The following is a 25,728-nucleotide window of genomic DNA, read 5'->3' as shown; positions in this document are numbered from 1 at the left end:
GGACACAGGAAATTGCAGACACTTTGTGCTGTGCATTTTCTAAGCCCAAGCAAAGCTGTGCTGCTGAAGCAGCAGTCAGAGGGGCTCCTCTACATGCCCAAAGGTCCTATTTGCTCTCATCAGTGAGCTGCAGGAGGTCCAAGTACTGTCTGTAGCCCTGCTAGCCCACACAACCACACACCTTCAACCTCACACAGCCTTTGAACTCACAGCAAGTGCACTTTTAGGAAGTTAGAGTCACATTTTAATTCTTCACTTTGACACATGATAATGTTAGCAATTAGAACTGTGAGCAAACTGCTTCCCTCTCTCTTTGATGTTTGTTATTTTTACACTGATTGTTTTGCTGAGAGACGAATTTTGATTTCACATTATTCTTCAGGGACAATGAGAAATACTTCATGTAAAACAAAAAAAAAATTTTAAATCACCCATGAAGCCTAATATGATACTGAGAGTTATATCTGAAAGCCTTTGCATCAAATATTACCATTACAAGGGTCACATAACCATCTCAAACGTTCACTTCCCCACCCACCCCTTTTACAAGAGATCTATTTTTATTTTCGCTTAAGCATCAGAACAAGTAATGGGAAAAGTTTGAGGAGAGGCTGTACAAAGTTCCTGAGGCGAGAGCTCATTAATGACTCACCGCGATAATTAAGAGTTAAGCTGACCCCATCAGGAGTCAAAACGCATTTTTGTCACAGAACTGGAGCGCGTCTCCAGAAACCCCACCACAGCAGTTCAAAAGGCACACACACACAGGTGCACCCTCAAAAAACATAACAAATCATTAGGGGACTGCTTTTGTGTTAAGACATAAGTAAACAACAGCAAATCAGGAAAACAATATACGTGTGATGCCCTGATATATTTCCCTCAGATATTTTTCAGGTGTCAGCTGTAATAAATGAAGCATTTACTGGGTGCAGACGACACTTTAAACAAATCAGCACAAGTCCCTAAAGGAAACAAGCAGCAGCATATTCGGTAGTATTTCATCATTTTGGAGCTAGCAGAACGAAGCTGACAAGTACACAAGATAAATACTTTGTTCTGTCACGCTGTGTCATGTCGGAGAAAACATAAAGTGTTATATGACCTTTGGAGGCGCAGCCCACGGAAGCCTTCCTTCTCGCTTCCACGCTGCTGTTTGCAGCAGGGAAAAGAGAAGATAAAATAGAAACACCCCTCCAAAGGGCTGCCTCACAGCACCTGTAACTCAAGGGATTTCACAGCCACCTTCTTGGCAGAGGTTATGTTGCCACAGCCTTAAGAGGGAAGAACTGTTGGAGCAGGAAGCAGCACCACTGCACCTCCTGCGGCTCTGCAAAAACAATAGTAAGGCGCTCCTCACAGAGGGAAAAGAAATAAGATGGTGCAAGTTAATTATTATTGATCACTATTTTCCACCAACAGAAAAAGCATTCAGTTTTTTTTTCTTCTGAACAAAAGAACAAACCCTTTTGCTCTTGGTAGGATTTAAAAGCAGAAGCTGGGCTGAGCAGAAACCAGCCCTGCTGCTCTCGGCAAAGGAGGGTGGCTGTGGCACAGCAGCACAACCCAAGGGCGATGCCTTCTGCTCCAAAACCACTTTATTTAGCCAGACAAAACCATGCTGGGACACTACTCCTTCAGTGAGATGCACTGGACCATGGCATGCCCCAGTACCACCGCCAGTTCAACCTAAGCTGCATATCCACACTGACCCATAAGCAGAGCAAAGTGTGAGATCCGTGATGACAGTGAAGCCTGAACCATGCACAGACACCCACAAAGGCCCTCGGTAACTTTATGCTCATTCTAGCCAGGTTGAAATTCCACTTTATAGAAGTTTTTAATTTTATTTTTCTTCCTGTTCCAGCAACATCCCCCAGGCTTCAAGTCCTAAGGCAGGTAGGGCAAGCAGTGCTGGGAAACACGGACATGAGATCTCCATCAAATTTTTACATGGCAAATTTTTACATGCTTGCTGCCTCACTGCAAGTATTTTGTGACCAGGGGAAGGAGAACACTGAAGTGTTCTGGATAGGTGAGCAAGTATTAATAAATACCTTTGAATCCTGAAGCACAGTGCAATGGATATTTTTTAGGCAATAAAGCTGCCTGACAGACTACACTGTCCTATCTCACCTTACCAAAATCTGCCTGCTACCCTCCCACCTGCCACCACTATAGCTCACAGACATTAGGACAGTGATTTTAGTTTTCAAATTTTTTTCAAGAATTCCTATTCTGAAAGTGCAAGAAAACTGATTCAACGAAATAAAGATGGCTGCAAAGCCATAAAAGACAAGCTAGAAAACTCAGAGCTGGGTTTAACATGGCAAACTGGTTTTAGGCATTTTGTGTTAAAACCAAGGATCAAATATATAATTTAATTTAAAATAAATCATTCTGTGTTCTCAAATAACTGTAATAACTAACCATAGAAATAGTATTAATCACAAGTGTGGCAATGTTTGACATACTTCTCCTCCCCTTTCTCCCATGAAAGACAGCAACAGACCATCCTCATTCCTTACATTGTCACTTTTATGTAACAACCCACAGTTACAGAATCTCCAAAATAAATTATATTTATTTACATCAACTTCCTGGTTTTTATGCTGTATCTAATTACTGTGAAAGAGACAAATAGATAATTAAGCTATTTGCAGCTAAAGAAGACTGGAATTATTGGTGTAAAAAGATAGGTAGTGGAAAGCTGGCTCTCTGGCACACATAGCAAAAAAGCAATAATACTGAAAGTGGATAAGGTAAAAGCGCATCTATAATTATTAACAATATGCCTAACATTTTAGTGTCACATTATTATGAATTAATTTGACATTCATTAGGGTTGCTCGGATCATAATGAATCCGTTTGCCAATTGCTTTGCCTTCAGATAAGACTCCCATGGTTCCATCATAACCCAGTCATTAAATGTTAATTAACAAAAGCTTAACAATGAGACACTGGAAAGAATAGTTAGATAATGAAACAAAGCAGTTTGACCTGCTAAAAACACAGTATAGAAAAAAAAATAAATGGGCAGACAAAGAACCTCTCCTATTCATTTTTCACCAAGTTCCTTCAGAAAGTAGATTTTGGATGGCTGTAAAGCAGGTTACATCTGTGTAAGTGCTCCAAATCCTGGCACTACTGGGCCAAGTTCAACTGCCCAACCTGATGCTGAATTTACCACAGGTCTAACTAGGCAGAAGAGAAGAGCTACCCAGAGAGGCTGCCCAGCCACGAAGTCAAGGACAGAGAAACAGCCATCTTCATATCCAGGTGAGTTCAGCACAATATGGGCATCTTCTTCTCAGGCCCCAAGGTGAGACAGAAAACAATGACCCTCGCCCCAACCCAAACCTGGTCACAGACACAGGGCAGGCAGCATCATGCCAGCAGTGTATATGTGTATTTATTCTTCTCCCCCTGCAAATTACACTGCACGATGTTTCAAGTGTCACATTAACCATTTAACTACAACTGTGAGGCACCCTACATTAAAGAAGAGAAATACTCAGTAGAAAGAAATGAGAGGCAATCCAAGTGATAACTTATTGTAAGAATCCATCAATTAATGCTGAAATGTAACAAAATACTTTCAGAAGTACACAGAGTATCTGCAGGAATACTCAATGACTTAATTATTTTTACTGCTTATACATTGAATATCAAATTAATTTATAATAAAGAAACAGCTACAGGAAAATTTTGTCCCACAAAGAAATAGAAGCATCATGACAACTGCTTTTACTGCTCATCTTCCCAGGATCTTGGAAAGTACAGAAGGAAAGGGTTAAGTGTCCCACTCTTTCCATATTGAGGCTTAAATACAAAAAAAGCTCTTTTCCTCCCTGCATTTCTGTCCCAAAGCCTCTCTGGAGCAGTGCCACCAGCATGTCTTGTATCCTGCTCCCCCACTTTTCACTAGACCACCCTGTGTCACTGCTACTCCCGCTGAAGTTTGGGATGGTGCCAACTCCTTCCCAGGGAGCATCTCTGCTCCTTGCCAGTGGGAAAGGATGTGGCTGGGCAGCACACGCAAAATCCCAGCAGGGGGTTTTGTGTGGTTTTAGGGGACGTGGCACCACTACGTGAGCAGGATGTACTTCACCAAGGGATGCAGCCACCAATGGAACGCACATGTATTTCTTCTGACAAGCTCACAGGGACCAGAACTCTTCCCAAAAGTGGGAAGTGAGGTTTTCCTACTACAAGACCTGCATTTTCGTACCACAAGGAGCCTTGACCAGGCACACTGCTGGGGGAGATAACTGAATGCAATTTCACTGACATCTCCCCTACTCAGCAAGGGGCAGGGCCAACAACTGTATTTACTGCAGGATGACCCCAGCAGATGATGATGTTGGGCAAGTGAGGCTTGCCTGAAAGGGCCCCTAAAAAAAAACCACCAAACAAAACAAACAAAAAACACAAAAAAAACCTCAAACCACAACCAAACAAAACTGGTTTGCATATTCTCTCCCCTGTTACCCTCTTCCTGCTGCATCCTTCCACCTTCCTCACCCTGTCATGGGAAACCACACGTTTGCAGGCAAGAGCTCTTCTCCCATGTCTCCAACACAGGCTTGCGCAGCCCCATACAGGCAGATACACAGATGCACTAAAAGTAACACCAGCACTGTGCTCAGCAGTAGCCTGATGCTAAAAGAGTGTGACAGCTGCCATTCGCCTTTCCCAGGCAAAGCCAAGGAGGGGTTTAGTCATCCCAACCTGCTGGATCCCACAGCAAAGCCAGGCTGTTACAGCAGGATGAGCAGCTCCCATGGAAAGCTACCAGGAGAGGGCATGTGGGGTGATGTATCCAGACCTACAGCACCCCAAAGCCAGTGCAGCTTCCTGTTCCCAATCCCTATAAACTTTCTGGCTATCCCAGCACACAGACGAACAGATGGAGAGTCCACACAGGGAAAGGGCAGGCACCTGCTGATATAAAACCAGCACATAATAACTCTATAAAAGTAATTTTTTTTGGTAGATGCTTTACAAACTTCAAAAATCAAACACTCCAATGAGAAAGCAATGAAGAAAACCATCCACAGATTTAACATCAAGTGTTACAAACAGAAAGATGTACAAAAGTACATTTCCTTCAATCTGCTTTCAACCAGTATTCTTAAAGGCCTTTTACATTTTCCCCCTTTTATTTAGCATATACCCTTACTTGAAACAAAGCCTCCAAATTACCTTAACATCACCATAAATTCTGACGAATCCAGGAGATGAAAACATAACCAATTGCAGAGAAGTGGTCTGACTATACTGCACCTCATTATTGTGTAAGCCCTTCTTTCTTCCCTCCCTATCCCCTGTTAAAACACTTCAGCCTTCCAAACCACTGTATTTTGCCAACTAAGAGCTTGGCTAACTACACTTCCAGGCAGCAGGAGGAAGACACAGGCCGTACTTCATGCACTCTGGGCTGCACAGTTTGCAGTAACACAGGCAGTGCAACCCTGAAACTTGAGTGTCTCACTGGTAAACTGCTCCCTGCTAGTACCAGAGCAACTGCAAGCCAAGGTCAATTCTTTTCTTTAATTCCCTTCTTCCTCACCTTTTTTTTTTTCTTTTTTCCCATGGCATGGGAAGAGAGCTTAGTTGTTTCTGCATGGATGCAAGGTGAATAAGCCTGTCGTTTCTCATTGCAGTGCGATTTATTACAGGTCGCTGACATAACACAGCTTCCCCCAGTGCAAAAAAAAAAAAAAAAAAAAACAAAAACCAGGCAGGAGTTCTTGAGCATTGTCTCACTCGCTTCTTTGAAGGGAATATACGAAGAGGTTTTATTTATTTATATAGTGATCTGACAATGGAGATGCATCAGCTTGTTTTCAGAGGCTTCCAGCTGAAAAAGGCAAGTTTCCTTGTTAGTAGGAGGTTTAAAGAATCCGCACACGCAATAGAAGAAAAGAAGAACATGTCAGGAAAAGAAAGTGCAAGATTAACAAGACACACTGATGAAGAAAGGAAAAATTATACTGAAATCAAGGGTGGGGAGAACAGGGGGAATATGGCAGGCTTGCTTCTGCATAAGCCAGATTCACTGTAAGGAGAGAAACCAGGTTGTAAGAATTGAGCTCCACATCCCTGGCTGGTGAAGATCTTGCTGCAGCAGAAGACCCATTCTCAAAAAAATGTCTGGTTTAAGAGTTGGCTCTGGCCTCTCATCAGCAGTTCCTCCCAATTTAATTCATAGTTTCAGATGAAAAGATTTTATAGATCTCTGTTCTGTCTTGAGATGAGTTCGCCTAGAGCTCCACGCAATAAATTGATGATGAATCAATTTTCCTGTGCTGTGCTTTGTAGTCTGCTTTTTTTTCATAGAGCTCTGAGAGCTGTGTATAAAATACCTCAATCCTTACTTGTTTTTTAAAGACAGGCTAATGTCTCTAAAGATCAAGAATATCCACAGTCTATTTTTAGATTGCTCCCAGTAAGCCAAAACTGCCCTAATAAAAACATCTTCTAATTCACCCATAATATTTTATTACATGGCCAGATTAAGAGATAAACTGGTCTGTACCGGAGGCTGTGGAAGCTGCAGTGGTGACTCAGGAGGAGGCAGAGTGACCCAAACACGACTGTAAAAAGGCTTTGCAAGCTCCCTGTGGGACTGGCTTTCACTCCCCACTCCCACCGTGGGGTCAAGCCTGCCAACCCACAGACCCCACAGTGCTTTAAGCACCAGTACAAGACTGGGAAGAGAGCAGGTCCAGCATCCTCCCAGGTAACATGCTTTAACCCTTTCATCTGCCTTTTCCCACAGCAGTACCTGTAACAAAGCACAGCAGTTGCTATGGAGCAAGGAGAGCTATTAGCTCCTCTGTGCTAATATAATTAGTGCTATAATTTCCACAGCGCATTATTTTATCCCTTATCCCGGAATGCTTCATGGATTTATACCTTTACTGAGAAGGCTGTCCATCTCATGAAGCTGAACTGATACCATGGACTAGAAATCCATGGCTTTGGAGAGCTTACAAGTCTTCAAGACCGTGTTTCCCAGTCCTCAGGGCTCCCACAGCAGAAAGGAAAGGAGGTGGTCACCAATGGCCACAAAAACTTTCCCAGCAATATCTAAATGTTCTGGCCTAAATGCAAGGCCAACCCCACAGTTAACACCACAGAACCAGCAGCTCCTGCCCACAAATCCCCTATCCAGCTCCCACCCTCCCCAAATGCTAATGGGTCCTACACAGAAGAATAAAGAAAATGCATTCACCCACACTGGAATTAGAAAAGATTGCCTGTGCATCCCACAAAAAGGCAAAGGACTTTAAATTTATCAAAGCTGCCAGGACAGAGCTCAAGAAGCCTCCTGTGCTCTGACACCACTCCCATTCCTGGTTGCCTCTTTCAAACACCATTTCAGGGGCAATCCTCCACCTGTGTTTTTGGCTGCAGGTCAACTATGAACTATGCTTTTTTGACACCATCTCCCTCACCCTCTGTGGGTGTAACCCTCATCAAAGCTACTGGAAAGGCGCAAGGAAGAGTTTTGCAACCTCTGGTTTATAAGCATATAAAACATGATTTTAGTTTTGCATACAGCAACCTGCAACTCTCTGTTCTTTCTCCCCATAACCTCCACAAACACCAGCCAAAATGAATTAAATGCCACACAGGCATAAACAAAATTATAATATAATGCCAGTAATTTTGGAGTTTTGGGCTTGGATCTTTCCACTGTTCTTACAGCATTCATGCTAATGCAGCATGGAAAGGAAAAGCAGCTTGTCAGTTTTTGCTCTCTCTTCCAGCTCAATTGCCAAGGCTACCCAGCACACTTGTACTCTTATTTGCTCTCCTTTCTACCATATCCCAAGCTGTGAAATTAATATGCATAGAGGACATAAACCTCTAGCTCAGGAATAAAAAATGACCTTAATATGCTCCTGCTTAATCCTTCTCGGGCTCAGCGTACCATCGCTTTGGGAAGACAACCCAGCATGAAACCAAGGTGCCACCTCGCCCTTCAGTGAGAGCATCCTCCCCACATGCGCACTGGGTGACTCCTGGCAGAAAATCCCTCGCTGGGAGGGAGCAGCACAGCAGCAGGAGCAGAGCTACCATGCAGGCCAGAAGGAGCACGCTGCATCCACACTCGGACCACTAGCAGCTGGGAAGCACTGACCTGATGTGCAGATAACCACTTTAGCCCACTGATTCTCAGGGAAAAGCTGCAGGATTTGGCTCAAAGGGCCAGCTTGTAATGATGAAGGGCATGTGAGAAACCCCTTTTTCTTCTCAACCCACCTACACAGCAGCAGTGGGCACTTTGCACGGCAGCATCCACACAGGCAGGGCCCCACAACACTGTGAAGCTGCAAGGAAAAACTCCATCCAAAGCACTTAAAATAAGAGAGAGATTGAATTTATAATGCTCCCCCATGCTCCCCTCCCCGCTGCCCCAGGTCAGGCCTGAAGGCTTTGCCTAGCCTGTGGTTTCAGCTATTCAGTTTCAAAACTCTGAGGTCAAAGACAACAACAACTGAAGATTTCTGCCGAATTTAACTTCTCAGGCATGAGAAAGTGCCACACTGAGCCCTAAAATGGGCACAATCAAATGATGCCATGGGTGGCAGCATGGCTCCCTGCTCTATGAGAACAACTTGAACAAAAGTATTTCCTGCATCCCAGTCTGGAGAGAAGCAGAAGCACACACCTTCCTCTAAAGACACAAACACTCCCTCCCCAGAAACACCACCAAATTTTGATAACAAATCACCACCACCTCTCTCTGGGGGTTAAAGCCTACACATGTTGAGCCAGTTACACAATTATTCTGGGTTTTGAGGAAAAGGAGAATTGATGTTCAAACATGGAGTGGCAACAGAGAGACCTAAAGTCTTGCCCATGCAAGCACCAAGGGATCGTGCCAGAGGAACAAGTGCTTGCACTAACTGCAAAGTGATGACTGTATTTCTACAGATTCCTCAGCTGCTGCTTTGAACTCTTTCATTGAAGTGTTTTGACAGCACACCAGATTAAAAAAGGCAAAAAAGAAGTAACTCTGAAGTGTATATCAAAACACACATATAAAAATATACAAATCAATTTTCTTTTGCCACTGTAATAGCATCACATTAAATGTCATCAAAACAGTAAATTCCAGAGTAATTCAGTTGTGCACGTGTTATTAGTTCTTAAATTAATACATGCATGAGTGTAACACACATTCCCCTCACAATCTTTTCAACAGTTGTCACAGATCTGGAGCACATCAAAAGCAGAGTCCAAAGGTGCTGGACTTACTCAAGAGCTTGTTTCTAACACTGAGGTTAAGACTAAACCACACCAGTCTCATAAAAGGAAGACACCAATGGAAGGGTGTGACAACACAGCCATCTCCAGAAAGCCATGTTTTCTACCATGAATATTCCAAGCCCAATTTGCAAAACAGGTTAATTTTGCATGCAAATGGACAGTTACACATCTAACTGACCATTTGTGCATGCAATTACACGCACAATTACCTGATTGCATAATTGCGTGGGCCTAATTTTGAAATTGGGTCTTACATTTTCTGTTGAACACAAATGCTCTATTTAATAAATAGATATTGAGTAGTTTTGAAGCCCAGTCATCCAGACCTACTGACGCTAAACCAAATATTGAAAAAACATGCTGAAATGTGTATTTACCCAAAAAACAGCATCATGTAACCCCGGCATAATGCAGTACATGGCCATCAAACTGAGCCACAAGTTTCCCTGCTAAAACTTCTAGTCCTTAAATTGCAACTGAAAGCCAAAATATCTGTACAAACATGCCAGGTATCTTCATCAGAAGCACCAGAAAGTTCCTTACTGTAATTCTTTCAGTGAAAGACTTCTGGGGCTTTCTTGCTACTCAGGATGTATTTCTAGAGAGGAAAATCAAAGTAAAAGCACATTAAAGGAAACCTATTCTTAGCAAGCTGGTCAGCAGCTCATGAGTACAGTTTCATCAGACAAATCCTGAAGATAACACAAAATCCAGCTTTGAATTATGAGATGATGCAGGGTTTTTTGCACACAATCCAAGCGGTTGGTGTCCCAGGCCTTTGCATTGCTGACCTCTAGGGAGAGGTTTCTATCTAAATTTAATCACCCTCAACTATTTTCAGCCAATCGTAAGGAGTATTTTTCTTTTATAGAATAATCCTAAATACCGTCAATTTGCTTGTGCATGTCAACCACAAGTCTCTATTTTACATGTCAAGCAAAAGCTCTTTAAGATTAGCTGTCAGAGCCTGCGAGTTTTGGCCAAATATCAATTTTCTGTGTGGATGATGCATTAAATTTAAGATGCTTGTTGCTACTGGGGGCAAAGCAATATAGCAATTACCAAGCTATTTCTGACTTACAAATCCATAAGTAATCATATTGCTAGAAACCCAAACTTGGTGGGAAAGAAATTAAGTAGAGTGTTAAAAACAAAGACTACCACTGAGGGAGTCACTGCCACCTCCATCAGGATGCGTGTCAGTGGAAAGACCTATCACAGTCCCTGAGCCACAGACACTTGCAGAGATCCAGGGAAAAACAACTCCAATTCCCTCAGAGACTCAGGGAAAAGCAACTCCAATTCCCTCAGGCCTGTATTTCATCCACCACAACTATACATAGACCACAGAGGATCTGAGGTGGCCTTTGCTCCTCTGTCCTTCCCTGATACTTTGGAGCCTGCCACTGATGGTTTTCTTTATCACATCTCCACATGACACTAAAGTCCTGTGTTGCGTGGCACCCAGATATACCCTCCTTAATATTACTAAGTCAGGCTTGTGTGATCCAAGAATTATGTTGTTGTAGCACTCAACATAATGTTGTTGTAGCACTTGACTCCCAAGGAAAGCTTTCTTTTACCTGCCAGAATAAACCTCAGACTGTGCCACCAAATAAACAGGCAGTTTATTCCACATACTCCTAGAAAAACAGGCATGCTGCAGTTCATACTAGTTCTCAGAGAATTTAATCAACTGCTGGTTTAAGAAACACACGTAAGATGAGCTTTGGTGATCTTGTGCAAGAGTCAGCTGGGATCCCAAGAAACCCTGGCACTTTGGCTCACATCAGCACTACCCAAATCAAGGAGCAGCAACCCAGGTAGCAGTGCATCCCTCCTCCCTGCTGGCATTGCTCCAGTGCTCATCCTCCACCAGCCTGCAGCAGCACTGTCTCGTAAAATACTTAAACACCATCTGTGCCCAAGGGAAATGCCAGTATCATTAAAGCTCAGGACATTACACTGGCCCCAGAAGGCAACACAAACAAATCTAAACCTGACAGGGCTACCCAACACAAGGACCCGGTCATCAGTGTGCCAAAAAAGATGGACTCCCAAACACTGATGTCAGGAATGTACCAGGAGCTGGTGTCATTCTGTCACATCACTGAAAAAAACCAGTCAGACTAGATCCAAAAAAACCAAAAGGAAACAAGTGTCACAGCAATTCTCACATAGCCTGGAACAACTTGGACACTTCTAACACAGGAAAAACCCAAGGTACAGAGTGTTAGAGCAGAAGGTTTACGCCCACAAGGACAGGATCCATCTGGGACAGACAGGACCTACAGAAATCACACACACTCTGTAGCCTTTATTTGGAGAAAGCCACTATTTGCAATGTTTTGTCTCATTTCCATGGGCCTTCAGCAAGAGTGGGATTATTCAAATTAACAGCAACAGTCTGGCAAGATTGTTTTCCAGTATCAAAGGACACCTACCCAGTAATTGCTGTACTGTAGCAGGAGGCATAGCCCACATATTTTAATGCCTTAACCACGTGTCATGGCAGCAATTGGACCAAAGCTATTAAGACTTAATGAACCCATGTTTCCATCTCCAATTCCACCAGCAATATTGCAAAACCATAATTCAACCAGCCCCTGTGTAAAATATTACAAAGGATTTAAAAAATATGGCTTATAAAAACAATCATTGGAATTTTTCCCCCATTTCTAAAGCTACATGGGTTTTGACTTTTCTCCGCAGGCAGAGCAGCTAAAGATGTTTTTTAACTTCTTTTTGTGAAGACTGAGGTTCTCACAAGCCAAGATTTTGGGATTAAAATTAGCACGAAGAAATTTGCAGCAAATAACACTGTGTGAATCTGTTTGCTAATCTTCCAAAAACAGAAGAAAAAAAAGGCAGCAATCTCCTCCTGTCCCCAATCTTTGGCTACCACAAGGAAGTAAAAGCTTCTTAAATAATCTTTTATTAGCAATTTTATTAAAGGTTCAAGCTGACCACCAAAACCCTTGGGCAGCCAGAAACATTTAGCACAGACCTGATTTTGTTTCCTTTCTAAGAAGCTGGACCAAGCCAGGGAAAATGTGAAGCATCAGTACAGTTGTTGGCTGCTCCAGAAAGAACCCCCACCTGTGCTGCAGGCACCACATTACTTACACAGCAGCTGCTTGTTATATCGTGATATAATGAAGTTTCACAGCGACACGTGAAGCAACACTAGAAACAAACCTAGCCCAGGACTTCAGTGTGTTATGCAGCACGAGGGCAACATAAATGCTGTACAAGTTATCACCACTATTTATAGGCTCTAATAATTCCACATTTTTCTAATATGATCTTCCCAATACACAGTGCAGCCCCGGGTGACACCAGGGCTGCCTAGCTGTGTGAGCTGGCAGCAGTTTAAAACATGCATGATTTTAAGAGCAGTTAGAAAATCCAGGAGACAAAGAAATAATCTGTGCCGAGAAATCCAGGGAGAAACTCAGTGCTGGCACAGAAGTCCTCCTGTGGCTAAAGGAACAAAGGAACAGAGAAGAGTGGCAATGACTTTTTATTTGTTTTGAAAATTTCCATTTTCTCTTAATGGAATATTAATTCCCTTGTTCCCATGAGCTAAGCTGGCTCTGGGAGGAACAACTCCCAGCTTCCACCACCAAAGCCCCCTGCAGAATGGGGTCCCCACACACTTCACTGGGTCTGAGTCAGCTCATGGAAGAAGTGAAATAGGAGGGATCAAACCTCAATTTTCTAAACAAAATTAGCTACACACCATTCTGTTTGCATATCAGTTTCTCCCGTTCACAATGCACTAATTCAGGCAGCAGCCACTGCGGTACATAAGGATTGCTTTCAAATCAAACAGCTACATGCATTATTTTTGCCCCCATCCTACACAATTCCATGGCTTTTTCCATACGCTCCAATGCGTATGTCCTCTGAGCATTATTAATAGCTACTGAAGAATATTATCTGCCTACCAATCACTTCAGCTTCCTACTTAATGGCAAGTACATTTTTAGAGCATCAAATATATCAACAGGGACAATGGTTGCTAAATTTGAAGTCAACAACAACTGGAAAACGTTAGCTACTTCATTGGTATTTTTACATGCTTGCAGAAATATCTCTTGAAATAAATGAGCTTTTTTTTATCCTTTCAAAGCGATAATAAAATAATACTGAATTCTAAATACTGTCACATATCCTCAGCAAACAGCAATTTAAATTTAGATAAATACATTTTTACTGCCAAAGATAATGAGCAAAAATAACTACAATTCAACTTTGCATAGTGGATTGGATGAAAAAAAGACCACCTTAAAATGACAGCTGGCTGGCAGCCACAGTGCAGCCGATGAACATTCACCAGAATACGGACAGTCTTGGAAAAGGGGTTAAAGCAAAATAATTCTTAGGAACAAATGCTTATCGTTGCATCTGGCTGCGACATTAACCTTAAAAGACTACTAAAATATTCCATTAGCATACTAACCACGGTACATAAACTTTTATGCTTAAAATGTTCAATATTTCAACGTAATTTCAATTAATGGAAATTGAACATTAGGATATGTATCAAGTTAAGTGTAATGGTTTTTCTTCCTGTGCGTGCACCAAAGCAGCTCCAACGTGGCTGTACCAGCTCCCGCCACGGGAGCCACATCCACAGGAGAAGGTCCTCAGCAGCTCGCAGGGCTTCAAACAAGCAAAACCCCACCACAAATCTCTTCCCTGCAGGTTCAGCTCTGCACACCAAGGTTATTTAAGCACATGCTGAAATGCAAAGCATGCAAGCACATCTGCAGTATCTGCTCAGGGACCTCAGCAAGCAGCAGCAACCAAGAGGTGCCTGCCGCATAGGAGAGGCTTTCTTGGGAAAACAGGAGACAAAGGGACGGAAGCACCATTTGGAGCTACTCAGTGGAGAAGAAAAAGCCAAGCCACAGCTAAAGCCAGTAAGACAGGGATAGGTTTCAGAGCTTTATCCAGTGTATTGTCACCAACCCGGGACACAAGAGCGTCCTGCTCTTGCAGCAATGCTACAGCCAAGGCTGCATCACTGTTTCACAGTTTCAGGCTTTTCCAACTTTTACGTAAACTTTTCCAATTTTGCTCAGAAGGGGTTTTTGATTTTTCTTCTAACAGCATGCAAGCTTTTTTCTTCAACCTCCCTCTGGCACAATCCATTTCCTACATGAATCACAATCAGGAGGGGTGAGTAAAAGAGAGAGGTCAGGTATCACAATTCTTAATAGACATTTATTAGGGAGTTTAGTCAAGCAGTTGTTGGCAAAGGGTCACATAATGCCTTGCAGTACCACAGTAGTGTCTCCACATAAATTTAAAGCCCGTCAGCAGCATGTCCCACAGCCCAATTTCCTCCTCAGTTCCTCTGGGAACACGGCCTAGGAGGGAGACCTGCCTGCCATGGAGCAGCTCAGACCCTGGTACCACAGCTGGCACTGCTCTGAGCTCAGGCTGGTCCCCAATAGGATTTTGGAAGATTTCTGCACACTCTGTATTTCTGTAAGCTCAACAGCAGCTGGTGATGAGACACAGGAGCGTGTTACCACGTGACAAGAGCCCACGCTGGACTGCTGACTTATTAGGAGATTAAGAAAGATCAAGTTATAAATGCCCATTCAGCTATTGTACGTGTAGCTGCACAGCCATCGGGAGAGAAAGGAACTGAACATAAAATGAGTATAATCTTAGAAGTCACTAAAAAGGACTTTATAGGAACACTATACAATGACTGATCATTTTTTTATAGTTCAAAAAGAACTGTATCCGCTAAAAGTTTGAGGCTTACTTTGCCATTTATTTACTTGATTTTCCCACCTCCTCCTTTGTCAAGAGCAAGAATTTATAGGCTTCAGGCATGGAAACAAAAAGCAGTTACCACCAGAAAATAAAAATTTTTTTTGATTACTCTTTGCAGTACGAATTTATATTCCTCAGATATATATTTATATTCTTGGTATTCAGCACAAGCTTATGGTATGACCAGTATGTGCTCCTGCAGTTTGAATTATTGACTTTCCTGCCCAAACATCAGCGAACATCAGACCCTCACGAATCACTGATGCACAAGCAAATATTCATCTGCCCTGGACTTTGCACACCCTTTATGCAAAGCGGGAAGAAGGACAAGTTTCCCTGGCAGGTTGGGAAAAAAAAGAAAATAAGGAGATATATATAGCAGCAGCTGTTCAAAGACTTCAGGAGGCTTGGCATGTGCCCATATGCCCAGCAGAGGTAGCGGACAGTAGAAATGAGACCATTTATCACGTGGACACACAGCTCATCACAAGGGAACTGCCACTGAGCACAGCTTAAACTGCTCCTCCAAAGCAAGAAGTCGCTAAACAAACATTAACTAAAGTTGCTGAAATGATGAATCTTTCTGGCAGTTTACAGTACTCTCATGGGATAATTCAGCTTTGGCAACGTGGGAACACATAAAATCCACCAGCAGCCTGCACTTGTTTGCAAATGCAAAACCTTTAAGTCGGTGAAAATCAGAGCCCATTGCACACCGCGAGGACTTGTCAGCACACAAGTGATTCACGGGAAACAGCCCAGCTGCACTCACTCACTCCTGCCTTCGCTCCTGCTACAGTAAAAACCAAATCCCAGGAACAAGCCCCCTCTCCTTTCCCAGCAAAATTGCCTCAGTGCACTGAGAGTGTATAGAGTCCATAAGGGCAGACCTGGCTTAGCTGTTTCCACTGAGCTGCGATCGCTTGCCAGTGGTTTTAACAGCATAAATGCCTGGTTGCACAGCACTAAACCCCAACTGCACAGGCAGGACATGAAGTTCAGAAGCTTCAAGGGAACCATCCTATTTCCCCACACCAACCACCATGTACTGGCTCACCCTTACTGTCCTAAGGAAATCAGGACAGGAGTTGTTGCCATGCAAAAAACAGAAAAAAGAAACCTATGGGCTACATCATCTTTTTGAGCAAGTATATGTATTGCAGAAGGACCACCTGATGTGAGCCCATGGTGCTGAGTGACCATGTATCTTCTATTTTCTTTCCTAGCTTGTCACAACAATTCCTACACTATTAGGACCAAGCACTTTATTCCTAGTTTGAACTCATTCACCTTCAGTACCCAGTCATCACTCTGGTACAGACTTACTGGTTATCTTATCGAGTCCTCCAGAATAAGTTGCCTGAGCTCCTTTCGTTGCTCACATTAAGCACTTCAGTGTCTGGGTCACTCTCCCAGTGTGCTCTTACACCTCCCCTGTCACGCACACAAGGGCACAGGAGGTGGGGACAGGACTCCAGGGATGGCTGATTCCCCGCTAGCCACCTGAAAAGCTGCTCCTCGGCCTGAGAAAGGGGTGTGGAGGAGAGCTGAGCAGGAGGGCCAGAGCCTGGGAAATCACAGCCCCAACTCCGGGCTGTTCGTCCTGCTGTCGGGAGCTCCTGGGGGCTGCTGCCACCTAGAGATGCTCCCAGAGCCAGGCTGCGGGCTGCCCACCCCGCACGCCCCACCACCACCGCCCAGCAAATGCACAGCACCCACCCCAGCAGCTCCCCAGCTCTGGCCAGGGACTCATAGAAAGGTTTCTCCGAAAAGCCTTTGGAAGATGTGTGCGCTCTGGATGACAGGCTGTGCTTCCAGAAACGCTGTGATTTGAAACTTGCTGTGGTTTGCTTAAATTTAACTAAAAAACCAAACAGAAAAAACCCAACTAAACTAAAATCCCCTGAAAACTAAATAAAACACTGAATTCAATTAAGGCATGTGGCTAATGCCCTGTTAGAAAACTGAGGGCACATTTCAGAACAGCTTGGCATTAAGGTCAGGAGTTGAAGGCAGCACTTGGGACTCAGCCTGGAGCACCCACAGGGAGCTGGGCCCTGTGCTGCCATGGACCCAATGTGACTTTCTCTGCTACCCATCCCACTTCACTACCGTGCAGGCTTAGAAGAAAAGCTTCTCCCTTCGTGAGCTGCTACTGCCAAGTCTCATTTGCTTTACTCATAAGGCATGTATTTCAGGTCCTTATTATTACTGTTTTCATGTTAATTACAAGCACAGCTCCTAGTGCCAAATTCCATACACATAAACATCAATTACCGTCTCTTTTTTTAAAAACGAAGTCACAACTCAGTCACTGGGGCACTCAGCAGTGCCGGTCTCGGCAGGGCAGGTGCAGGCACAGAGCCTGCATGGTGCAATCCCGTGCTGGAGCTGCCCCAGGATCCCTGGGGATGCCCCCAAGAGCAGGGCCAGAAACAGTCTCCTCTGCCCTACAGCAGCACTGCCTCCCAGTGCCCTCAGGGGACACACAGGGACAGCAGCAGGCTGCCCTGCCTACCATGCAGAGATGTCCCCGCAAACCCCCACACCAGCCGTGAAGGGCTGCAGGGCACTGGAGGGACTCCCAAGAGGCTTGCTGAGCCCACAACAGCACCCGCTCCCCTTTGGTAAAAAGGCCCAGACGGGATGACCCCCATGCAGGGGCCAGGCCGTCTGATGGCTGCTGCAGGCTGAAACTCCCAGTCAATATTTATCATGCTTTTGCAAAGGCACTCAGAGCTCAGCCTAATTTTAACCATCAAATAGACATCGTGGCGAAATAAACGGGAGAGGTGCCAAGGAGGGCTGTTGCAAAGGAGAGGAGCTGCATCTCTCTGAAGGCGTGTGGCATGTCCCATCCGACATGGCCCAGAGAGCAGTAAAGGCATGAAATTAAAGCCTGCCCATACATCAGCCTGAACGCGCTTCTCACTGGGAAATAAAAAAAAAACCTGCAAAAATATTTGACGTACAGTTATTCTCAGAGCAGCTGAATACTTCAAACAGGACTAAGTTAATTTGGCTGTAATTATTTAACAACTCACCAACCCCACATATCAGAAAATGGAGTTAATTTATCAGCTATTTTCAAGCAGAACAAAGACTCGCCAGCTTCCAGGTAACAGCCCAAGCTGTTTGGCTCACGTGACCCCCACTGAGCTGTGCAATGCAAACATTATATGCCCAAGCACGGAGACAGAAGAAATCAGAAAACCCCAATGTGTTTACATATTTACATCTTAACAAACACACACAGGAGAATGAAATCAAAAGTTTGGCCAACAGCTAGCTTGCATGAGCTAAGGCATCACCATCTCTCTCGATGCACTGAAAATGAGGGCGGCAGCCAGAGCCCCATCCTAATGCCCCCAAAAGCCAAGAGAGGCCAAATTCTGGGGGGTCCTAAATACTTGCAAATCACGTCTCCCTGTCCAGCCTGCCTTGCTATTTCCGCAAGCACCAAGTAGCAAGACTCAATCATCCCTAGCTGCCAGTGCCCACAGCAGTACCTAAACCCCTTCAAATATGAAATGTCACTCCAACCCTGCTATTTTAATAAACGGATTTTCTGTTTTGCACAGAGGCTTTTCAGCAGCACAGATCCAGGAGGCTTCCCCAGAGACGACAGGAAGGCAGGCGAGCAACCCTGGACCGATGCTTTTCATTTTCACTGGGGTATAAATCCAGCAATGGAGCGTCTTTGTGATCGTCCACGCCAACAGCCCGGTCCGAGCGGTGGGAAGGATTGCTGGAGAGCACAGGAGCATCCCAGTGGGGATAGCTGCTGCCCAAAACCGGGGCAGGCTACGGGAAAAGTGCGAGACAGAGAAGTATCAAGTGAGGCGAACAGTCAGACTGCGTGTAAACAGGGAGGCGAGCAAAAAGGTACAGCGAAGCAGCGCCTGTGAAACGAGGAGTGCCATTCTTCTTCAGTGGGGATTTACCGATTCAAACCGCAGGAAGAGAACACATAAGAGAAAGCAGCAGCCCAGCATTTCACCCCTCCCGATTTCGAGAGTTAGGAAACAATCACACAGCGAAAAAGTAAACTGTGCCCCAAGATCAAAAACCGCCTCCAAAGCCCAATCAGGCGGGCAAAGCCAGGATACGCTCCTTTCGCTTCTCACCAAACGTATCCTTCTTTCTCTCTGTTACATAAAGCCCCAAAATATAAACTAAATTGTGAGAACGAGGAGCTGTTGCACCAATACCGCCCAAACAGCATAAATTTTGCATCACCGGGGAGGGAAAGGGAAAAAAAAAAAAAAAAAAAAGCAAAGTTACAAAGACTGAAGATTTCCTTTTAATGTTTTATTCACAGCAAAGGGGCGATGCAGCGGGGGGCGATCCCCGTGCCCTCCCCGGGCGACTGAACCGGCACAGCTCGTACTACGGCGGCGGAAAGCGCTGCTCGGATGCCAACGGGAAAACAAAATTCAAGCCAACGCTGCAAGTTTTCCTCCAGAAAGTTAAAAATTCCGAGCAGACCCTGGCGGATGAAAAAGCGCCTTTTCCAGAATTAACTTCCAAGCCGCCTGCTCGCCCTCCCCCGTGCGCAAACACCTCGGCCCGGTGTTTACGCTGCGAGGTTGGGACACGCCGAGCACATGAACGCACAGGTGTACGGGGGACCAACGCCGCCTCTCCGCCCGGCGCGCCGCGATGCGAAGTTCGGGAGCGCAGCCCCGTCGGGGCGGCAGCGGCACCTGCGGGGACACGCACGGCGCCCGGCCGGGGCTCCGGCGGCAAGGGCGGCCCCGGGGCCGGGCGGGGACAGCGAGCGGGGACACGGAGCGCTGCTGCGCGGGCGATCCGCGACCGCCGGCTCCGCTCCGCTTCCCGCGGGGGACTGTCGCCCTCTGGCCGCCGCCGCTCCGCGGGACCCGCACGAACTCCCGCACCCCACGCTGGGCACCGGGACACAGAGAAGTTGTCGGGAAGGCGCCGCTCCGCCGGCCGTGCCGCGCCGCTCCGGCCGCTCCCGGCGGACCCGGCCGCTCACCCACCTGCCTGCGCCGCCGCGGCGGCCCGCGGGGCCCCGGCCGCCGCCGCCAGCACGCAGCAGCTCCACCACAGCAGCCCCCCGGCCACCGCCGGCATCGCGCCGCCGCCGCCGCTGCCTCAGCGCCGCCGCTGCCTCAGCGCCGCCATCCCCCGCGCAGCCTCCGCGCTGCCGCCGCCGGCTCCCAAAAGTTGCCGCCGCCGAGCCGCCGCCCCCAGCGCCGCCCCTCCGCGGGCGCGCCGCGGCGCCGACGGGGCGGCCGCGCCGCTGCCGGGCCGCTGCGCCGCCAGCACGCGCGGAGCGGAGCGGCGGGAGCACGACGAGGAAGAGGAGGAGGAAGGAGCGAGGGGGGTGAGGGAGGAGGAGCGGCGGGACGGAGCGAGGGGGCGGGCGGGGGCCGGCGCCGCGCGGGACCGCCCCGCGCCCCCCCCTTCCCACACGAACGCTCCGCACCTGCGGAGCCGCGCGCGCTTGCCTGCGCGAGCCGTTCCCGCGCTTTCTCCCTGCCCCGCCCAGCCTGAGGGGCAGGTGCGCGCCCCGGGCACCCCCGGCGTGAGGTGGGGCTGCGGAAACACCGGCGGGACCGGGGCCCCGAGGGAACTTTGCTGTCCCGTGAGGCGGAACGGGGAGCGACCCTGCTCCGGGGGGCACAGGGACACCTCCCGACACAGCCCCCCGAAATAGCGGCGGCCCCAGAGCGGGCTGAGCCCGTCCCAGCGGCGGCCGCAGCTGAAGTGCGAAGAGCATCGTGCGCAGCGCGAAGCGCGCCCAGCTCCGCTGTGGGACCTCCCCCCCACACCTGATTCGGACAAGGACATGGCATATCACCCTCCTCCCTGGGTTCTGCCCCGAAGAACCCACCTCCGTGAATGCGCACAGCCCCACATGCAAAGACAAGAGCACCCCGCCTGCACTCTCAGCGCCGAGGTGAGTATAGGGCTTCCCAGTGCTCAGCCGAGGCAGTTGGGAAGCTTTAGGGTGGAAGGGCTGGAAAGGAGGGTGAGAAGTTTTAAGGGCAAGAGGGCAGGTTGGTGGCACCTTGGAGATCACTCTTCAATGTGGTGGTAGGTGGACTTGGTGCTGAAGTAGCTGATGAGAGCCACGTTTTCCAGCCTGCCTGCACCTCTGTGAGGCACAGAGGTGTGATGGCATCTCCCACCAATGCACCCCCCATCTTGATGTCCCCTGCCGGGTTGGTGGCACCTCCTAGATGCTCTCAGGTGGGGACAGCTGCAGTGCCAGGGTCCTGCAAGCATCAGCCCAGCATCCCCTTGACTACCACCCACCCAAGCACAAGGGTGAAATGCTGACACACATGTCCTCTCTAATGGATCCAGGGGACCGGCATCTCATCAAGACTTGTCTTGGCAAGACAGGGACTGAAAATCTCAACATCTCATCACAGGTGTGAGACAGCAGCTGCCATTTATCACTCTTGATGAGTTGATTGGCATTCTCAGTTGTAACTGAACTCAGCAAGTGCACAAGAGAAGAGTACCTTCAATTCTTCGCTTCATGTCCCCAAAATGTGTGCCCTAGGTTTTGAAGCCTGCTCACCCCAATCGAGCCCTTCTGGATCTCATCAACCTGAAGGAACTCTCCTGTTGCCTTTCCAGCTGTTCTGTGCAATACTTCTTGGAGTGACTTCCTAGTGACACTAACAGGTTTCCCTGGCACCTCCAAGCAGATTAAGTGGAAGAACGCAGCAGCAAGTGCCTTCCCTCTAACCAGCTCCAATGGAATGGTTTTCCCATAGGAATTTACCTCAGAAGAATAACCCCAGTCCCTCCAGCCAAACTGCCTCCTTTCCAGAGAAGCCAGAGGCTTGCATGCCTTTTAAAAAAAAAAAAAAAAATCCCCAAATCAAGATAGTATTTCAAGTCGGATTATGTCTCTTTCTCCAAAGAGCTGAAAGTTTAGCTGGAACGAATTAGCCAGGCTCTGCAGAAAGGAGGCTGTGAAGAAGGAGGTTTCATTGCCCTCGGTGCTGCATCCCACTGCCGACATCAGCAGTGGCAATGGGGCAGTTCACTGGCAGGCAGAGGCAGGTGAAAGAAAAGGCAGTCAGGAAGCAGAACCCTGATATTCAGGGTCTTCAGCCTCTTCCTTAGGGTTTTCCCTGAGAAAATCACCTGGGTGAGGCCAGCAGGAGAGGCTGGGAGCCAGCCCATGCCCTTGCTGAGCAGATCAGCAGCAGTGCTGATTGTCCCTCCTTGCCAGCCCCAGGAAAGAAGCCTGATCCCTGCCTGGCGCAGAAATGGATCCAATGAGAGGTTGTGAGACAAAACTCGCTCAAATATTGAACTAGAAAAATTTTGCTCGATCTGCCTCTCAGTAAACAGTGACTAATTGCTCTGGCTGGAGCTGCTGCACCTTCTAGATTGGAAGGTGCAGATGGAGCAACGATAGTGAAGGCTCCTTACCTGATGCCGGCTGTACATTAATCACAAATGTTTGCTATGCAAATCTTGTCATACAAAGCAATAATTGCTGTTCCCATACTGACCTCATGTTTATTTATTACATGAGCTCTTTATTTGAACCTTGTCTGGTCTCTCTTCCTGTATAAGCGTATTAGTGTGTGGCTTCCAAAGGCACCCAGCTGAGAAATTGTAGATTTATTTGCAGCATGGAGGGATGGCACACGACACGCCGACTGCAATGCAGAGCCGAGAGGCTCAGCTCTTACACTGGTGGCTCTTCATGCAAAATATTCTCACCCCGAGGTCTTTTGCTGGGATGAAGGACACTTTCTAACAGCACAGGGCCGTGACTCCCGGTTTGCTTTGACGCTGCAGTATTAACTGATGGTTAATGGAGGCTGTCAGCTCGAGGAGCCGTGCAATAAAACTCTGCTTGGGCCTCTTTAGGGCCCGCTCAGTAAAAGTAAAATTTTACACAGTGCTTCGTCCTTGGCTTTGTCACCTTTGCCTACCTCCAGAATGATGAGTTGCAAGTATTTAACTGTGCCACCAAGTAAGTTGCAAGTGTGTTGCTGAATGTGGTGGTGTTTGGGTAGCTGGAGTGATGGGTGTCTTTAAGCACCAAATATTCTCTTGCCAGAGGAGTTTTCTCCACGTGATTTAATGTTGGGCAACACTGGCATCCGGTGGGCAGAGGGTTTCCTCCTTAACAGCTTGCAGCAGCTCACTCCCTTGATTTTGTCCTCTAACTTCTCAAGATGATCATTAGATCCAATTTCTAAATTAATGTGGGTTTTGTTTTCCCCCTTCCTTCAGTTCAGCTGCACAGCAGGCAGAGCAATGTATTACCTTTACACAGTTTTCTTTTAAACACACTCTGCTATACAGTCTAGGGTCTTCTGAAGTCAGCTGCCCCTCCACGCCGCTCAGTTTTGTTGTGCAGGGACTCTGCCTGCCGTACACTGCAGGCAAGTCTCTGTTCCTCCCTTGAGGGTGACAGGAGGGGTCCCAATGGTTCTTGCTTCAAACCAAACCTTCCTGTCCAGCCTCTGTGGGCCCCCTCCATGTCCACAAACATTATTGGTGCTCTTTTACTGGGGAAAACTGTAGAAAAGTCCCCAGAGCCTGAATGAAATCAAATCCCTCTTACACCCCTCAGCCCTTCCTGCCTCTCTTGCTGCTCTTTCTTCTGCTCTCACCTCTGCTTTCAGCTCTTCCCAATGTACCATCATTTTCTGATGTAATTAACACTTCTCATCATTTCCAAATCATTAATAAAGCCAGTAATTAACAGCAGGCCTGACAATGAACCCAGCAATGCCACACTGTGTACTTTCTCCTACCTGAATTGCCCCTCTCCCGCATCACCCCTTCCTTAGGATCTCAGCTGGCTTTCCATCCATCCGACAACTTGCATTTGAAATATTCCTGGTCAATTTGAAATATTCCTTCCCCTCCCCCCAGTATTTCTCTTTTATGGTGCAGCTGTAGCTTTTGCTAATTGTTCATGAAATTACTTTTCTTATTTTTTTTCTAAAGCAATATTTTTCTTGAGAAGTTTAATTTAAAAGGGGCCATAAATGACTAACAGTAATTAATAAAAATGAAGAAATAATTGGGCAATGTCTTTAAATGTATATGCCTGGAGTCAAACTCCTAAATCCCTGTTTCTGTTAGATGAGCTTGGGGCTTTTATTCTCCCCTGAAGGAGCAGCAGTGCCCAAGACTCCAAGTGATGGAATAACTCTCCAACAACCCCAGAAAGCCGAGGGCTGGGAGAATGTGGTGGACCATGCCAGCAGCACATATCTTACTGCTGCCCTCTTCCCTTGCTGACAGGAGAACTGGCTGTGCCAGGGGCTTTGAGGGGCTTTGGGGACCTGCTGGACAACTTGATCCTCTTGAAAAACAGTGTCTTTAACCCATGGAGAGCCCTGCCACTTCCACAAGACTGTTAGAAAGGGATTAGACATTTAAGGGCAAGACAGTTATATTAAAAAAAAAAAGCAGCAATAAAAGGCTTTTGTGGTTCAGAGCATAAATCAGCCTTTTACTGCTTCCCCTTGCAGGGAGCACAGCCGCAAGTGGCTAACTCAGGGATTTTTATATCTAGTAGTGAAATATCTGGGGGACAGCAGTGCCAGGGAGTGGGCACAGGACCGTGTGCCTGAGTCAGCACTGCCCAGCCAAGGATGCTGCAGCATCCTGGTGGCTTTGAGGGGGAGGCTGAGTCTGATGGCATGGGGTCAGGGACATGATCCTGTCATGCAAAGCAGGACTTGGAAGTTCACAGAGATGATTTTGAGGGCTACTTCACCCCTGCTCCCCTCTCCTGATGGTAATTAACTGCTGGTGGTTTTCCTTTGCCAGTGTAGACTAGCAGAAACTCAGATCCACCTCCCAAATCTAAACCCCAGCTCATTAAAAGGTCATGTTTTACAAAGTGGCACAGCCACCCTAACCAAATGAGTGCCTGGCTAATTGCCTTCAGTGTGAAATTAGGTTTGTGGTTTCTGTGGGATCAAGTGTGGTTCCCTCCTCTCCTCCCCAACCTCCTTGGTTGTGTTCCCAGTTGCTGATGAGCATTTGATGTGCAGAAAATACTGCACTCTGCAGCCAGAAACACACATTCCAAAACCCTGGCTTTGCTTACTCCCGGGATGGTGCAGAGGCAGGAGGGTTGGAGAAGCTGCGATGTAGCAGAGCAGAAGGTGCCACATGGGGCTAAACCTCATCAGGCAGTTTGAGAGCTGTCAGGCAGCGTAGGTTTGAATGCCCTACATGTAGGGCATTAGGTCAACACATCACTTCGTTTCCACTGCTCCTTGCAACGTCAAGGGGGACAGAGCTGGCCAAACTGGGACATGCATAACCAGCTCTGGGTCCCTCCCGCTCGCTGGGCCAGAGAAGGATATATGCAGCACAGTAGTAAATTGTTTAGCTGAAAGCATGGGAGAACTTGTGCCTTGCACTGCAGCATCTTATGTCATTTAACAAAGCAAGCGTGTGTCAGCTGTGGTGACAGAGATGCTCCCTGTCAGCCCAGCTGAATGAGAAGCCGTGGTCCATTAGGCAACACGTGCCAGAGTGCATGAAGCTGGAAGGAGGCATCTCTGCAGAGAGTGGGCCAGCAATGAGTTGCAGCCCTGAAACAAATACAAACACTTGGTGTGAGAGAAATATTCACTTGGGTATCCTCTTGTCTGCCAGCACAGCCTCAC

The 25,728-nt window shown here is 46.9% G+C and overlaps 1 protein-coding gene across 3 annotated transcripts in view; it reads right to left on the bottom strand.

Annotated features, from left to right (window-relative positions):
- The window catches only part of ERBB4 (erb-b2 receptor tyrosine kinase 4), a 574,516-nt gene extending 554,270 nt beyond the window's left edge, over positions 1-20,246 (bottom strand). For all 3 annotated transcript variants that reach the window (XM_069021790.1, XM_069021791.1, XM_069021792.1), the window contains exon 1: positions 20,089-20,246. In XM_069021790.1, coding sequence (XP_068877891.1) covers positions 20,089-20,182 — 94 coding nt within the window. In that variant the 5' untranslated portion in view covers positions 20,183-20,246. The remainder of the gene's footprint in view (positions 1-20,088) is intronic.
- Positions 20,247-25,728: the final 5,482 nt, after the last annotated feature.

This window comes from Aphelocoma coerulescens, chromosome 7 (assembly GCF_041296385.1).
Source record: "Aphelocoma coerulescens isolate FSJ_1873_10779 chromosome 7, UR_Acoe_1.0, whole genome shotgun sequence".
NCBI lineage: Eukaryota > Metazoa > Chordata > Aves > Passeriformes > Corvidae > Aphelocoma > Aphelocoma coerulescens.
Note: the sequence above shows the minus strand (reverse complement) of the source record. Positions and strands in the feature narration are given on the sequence as shown.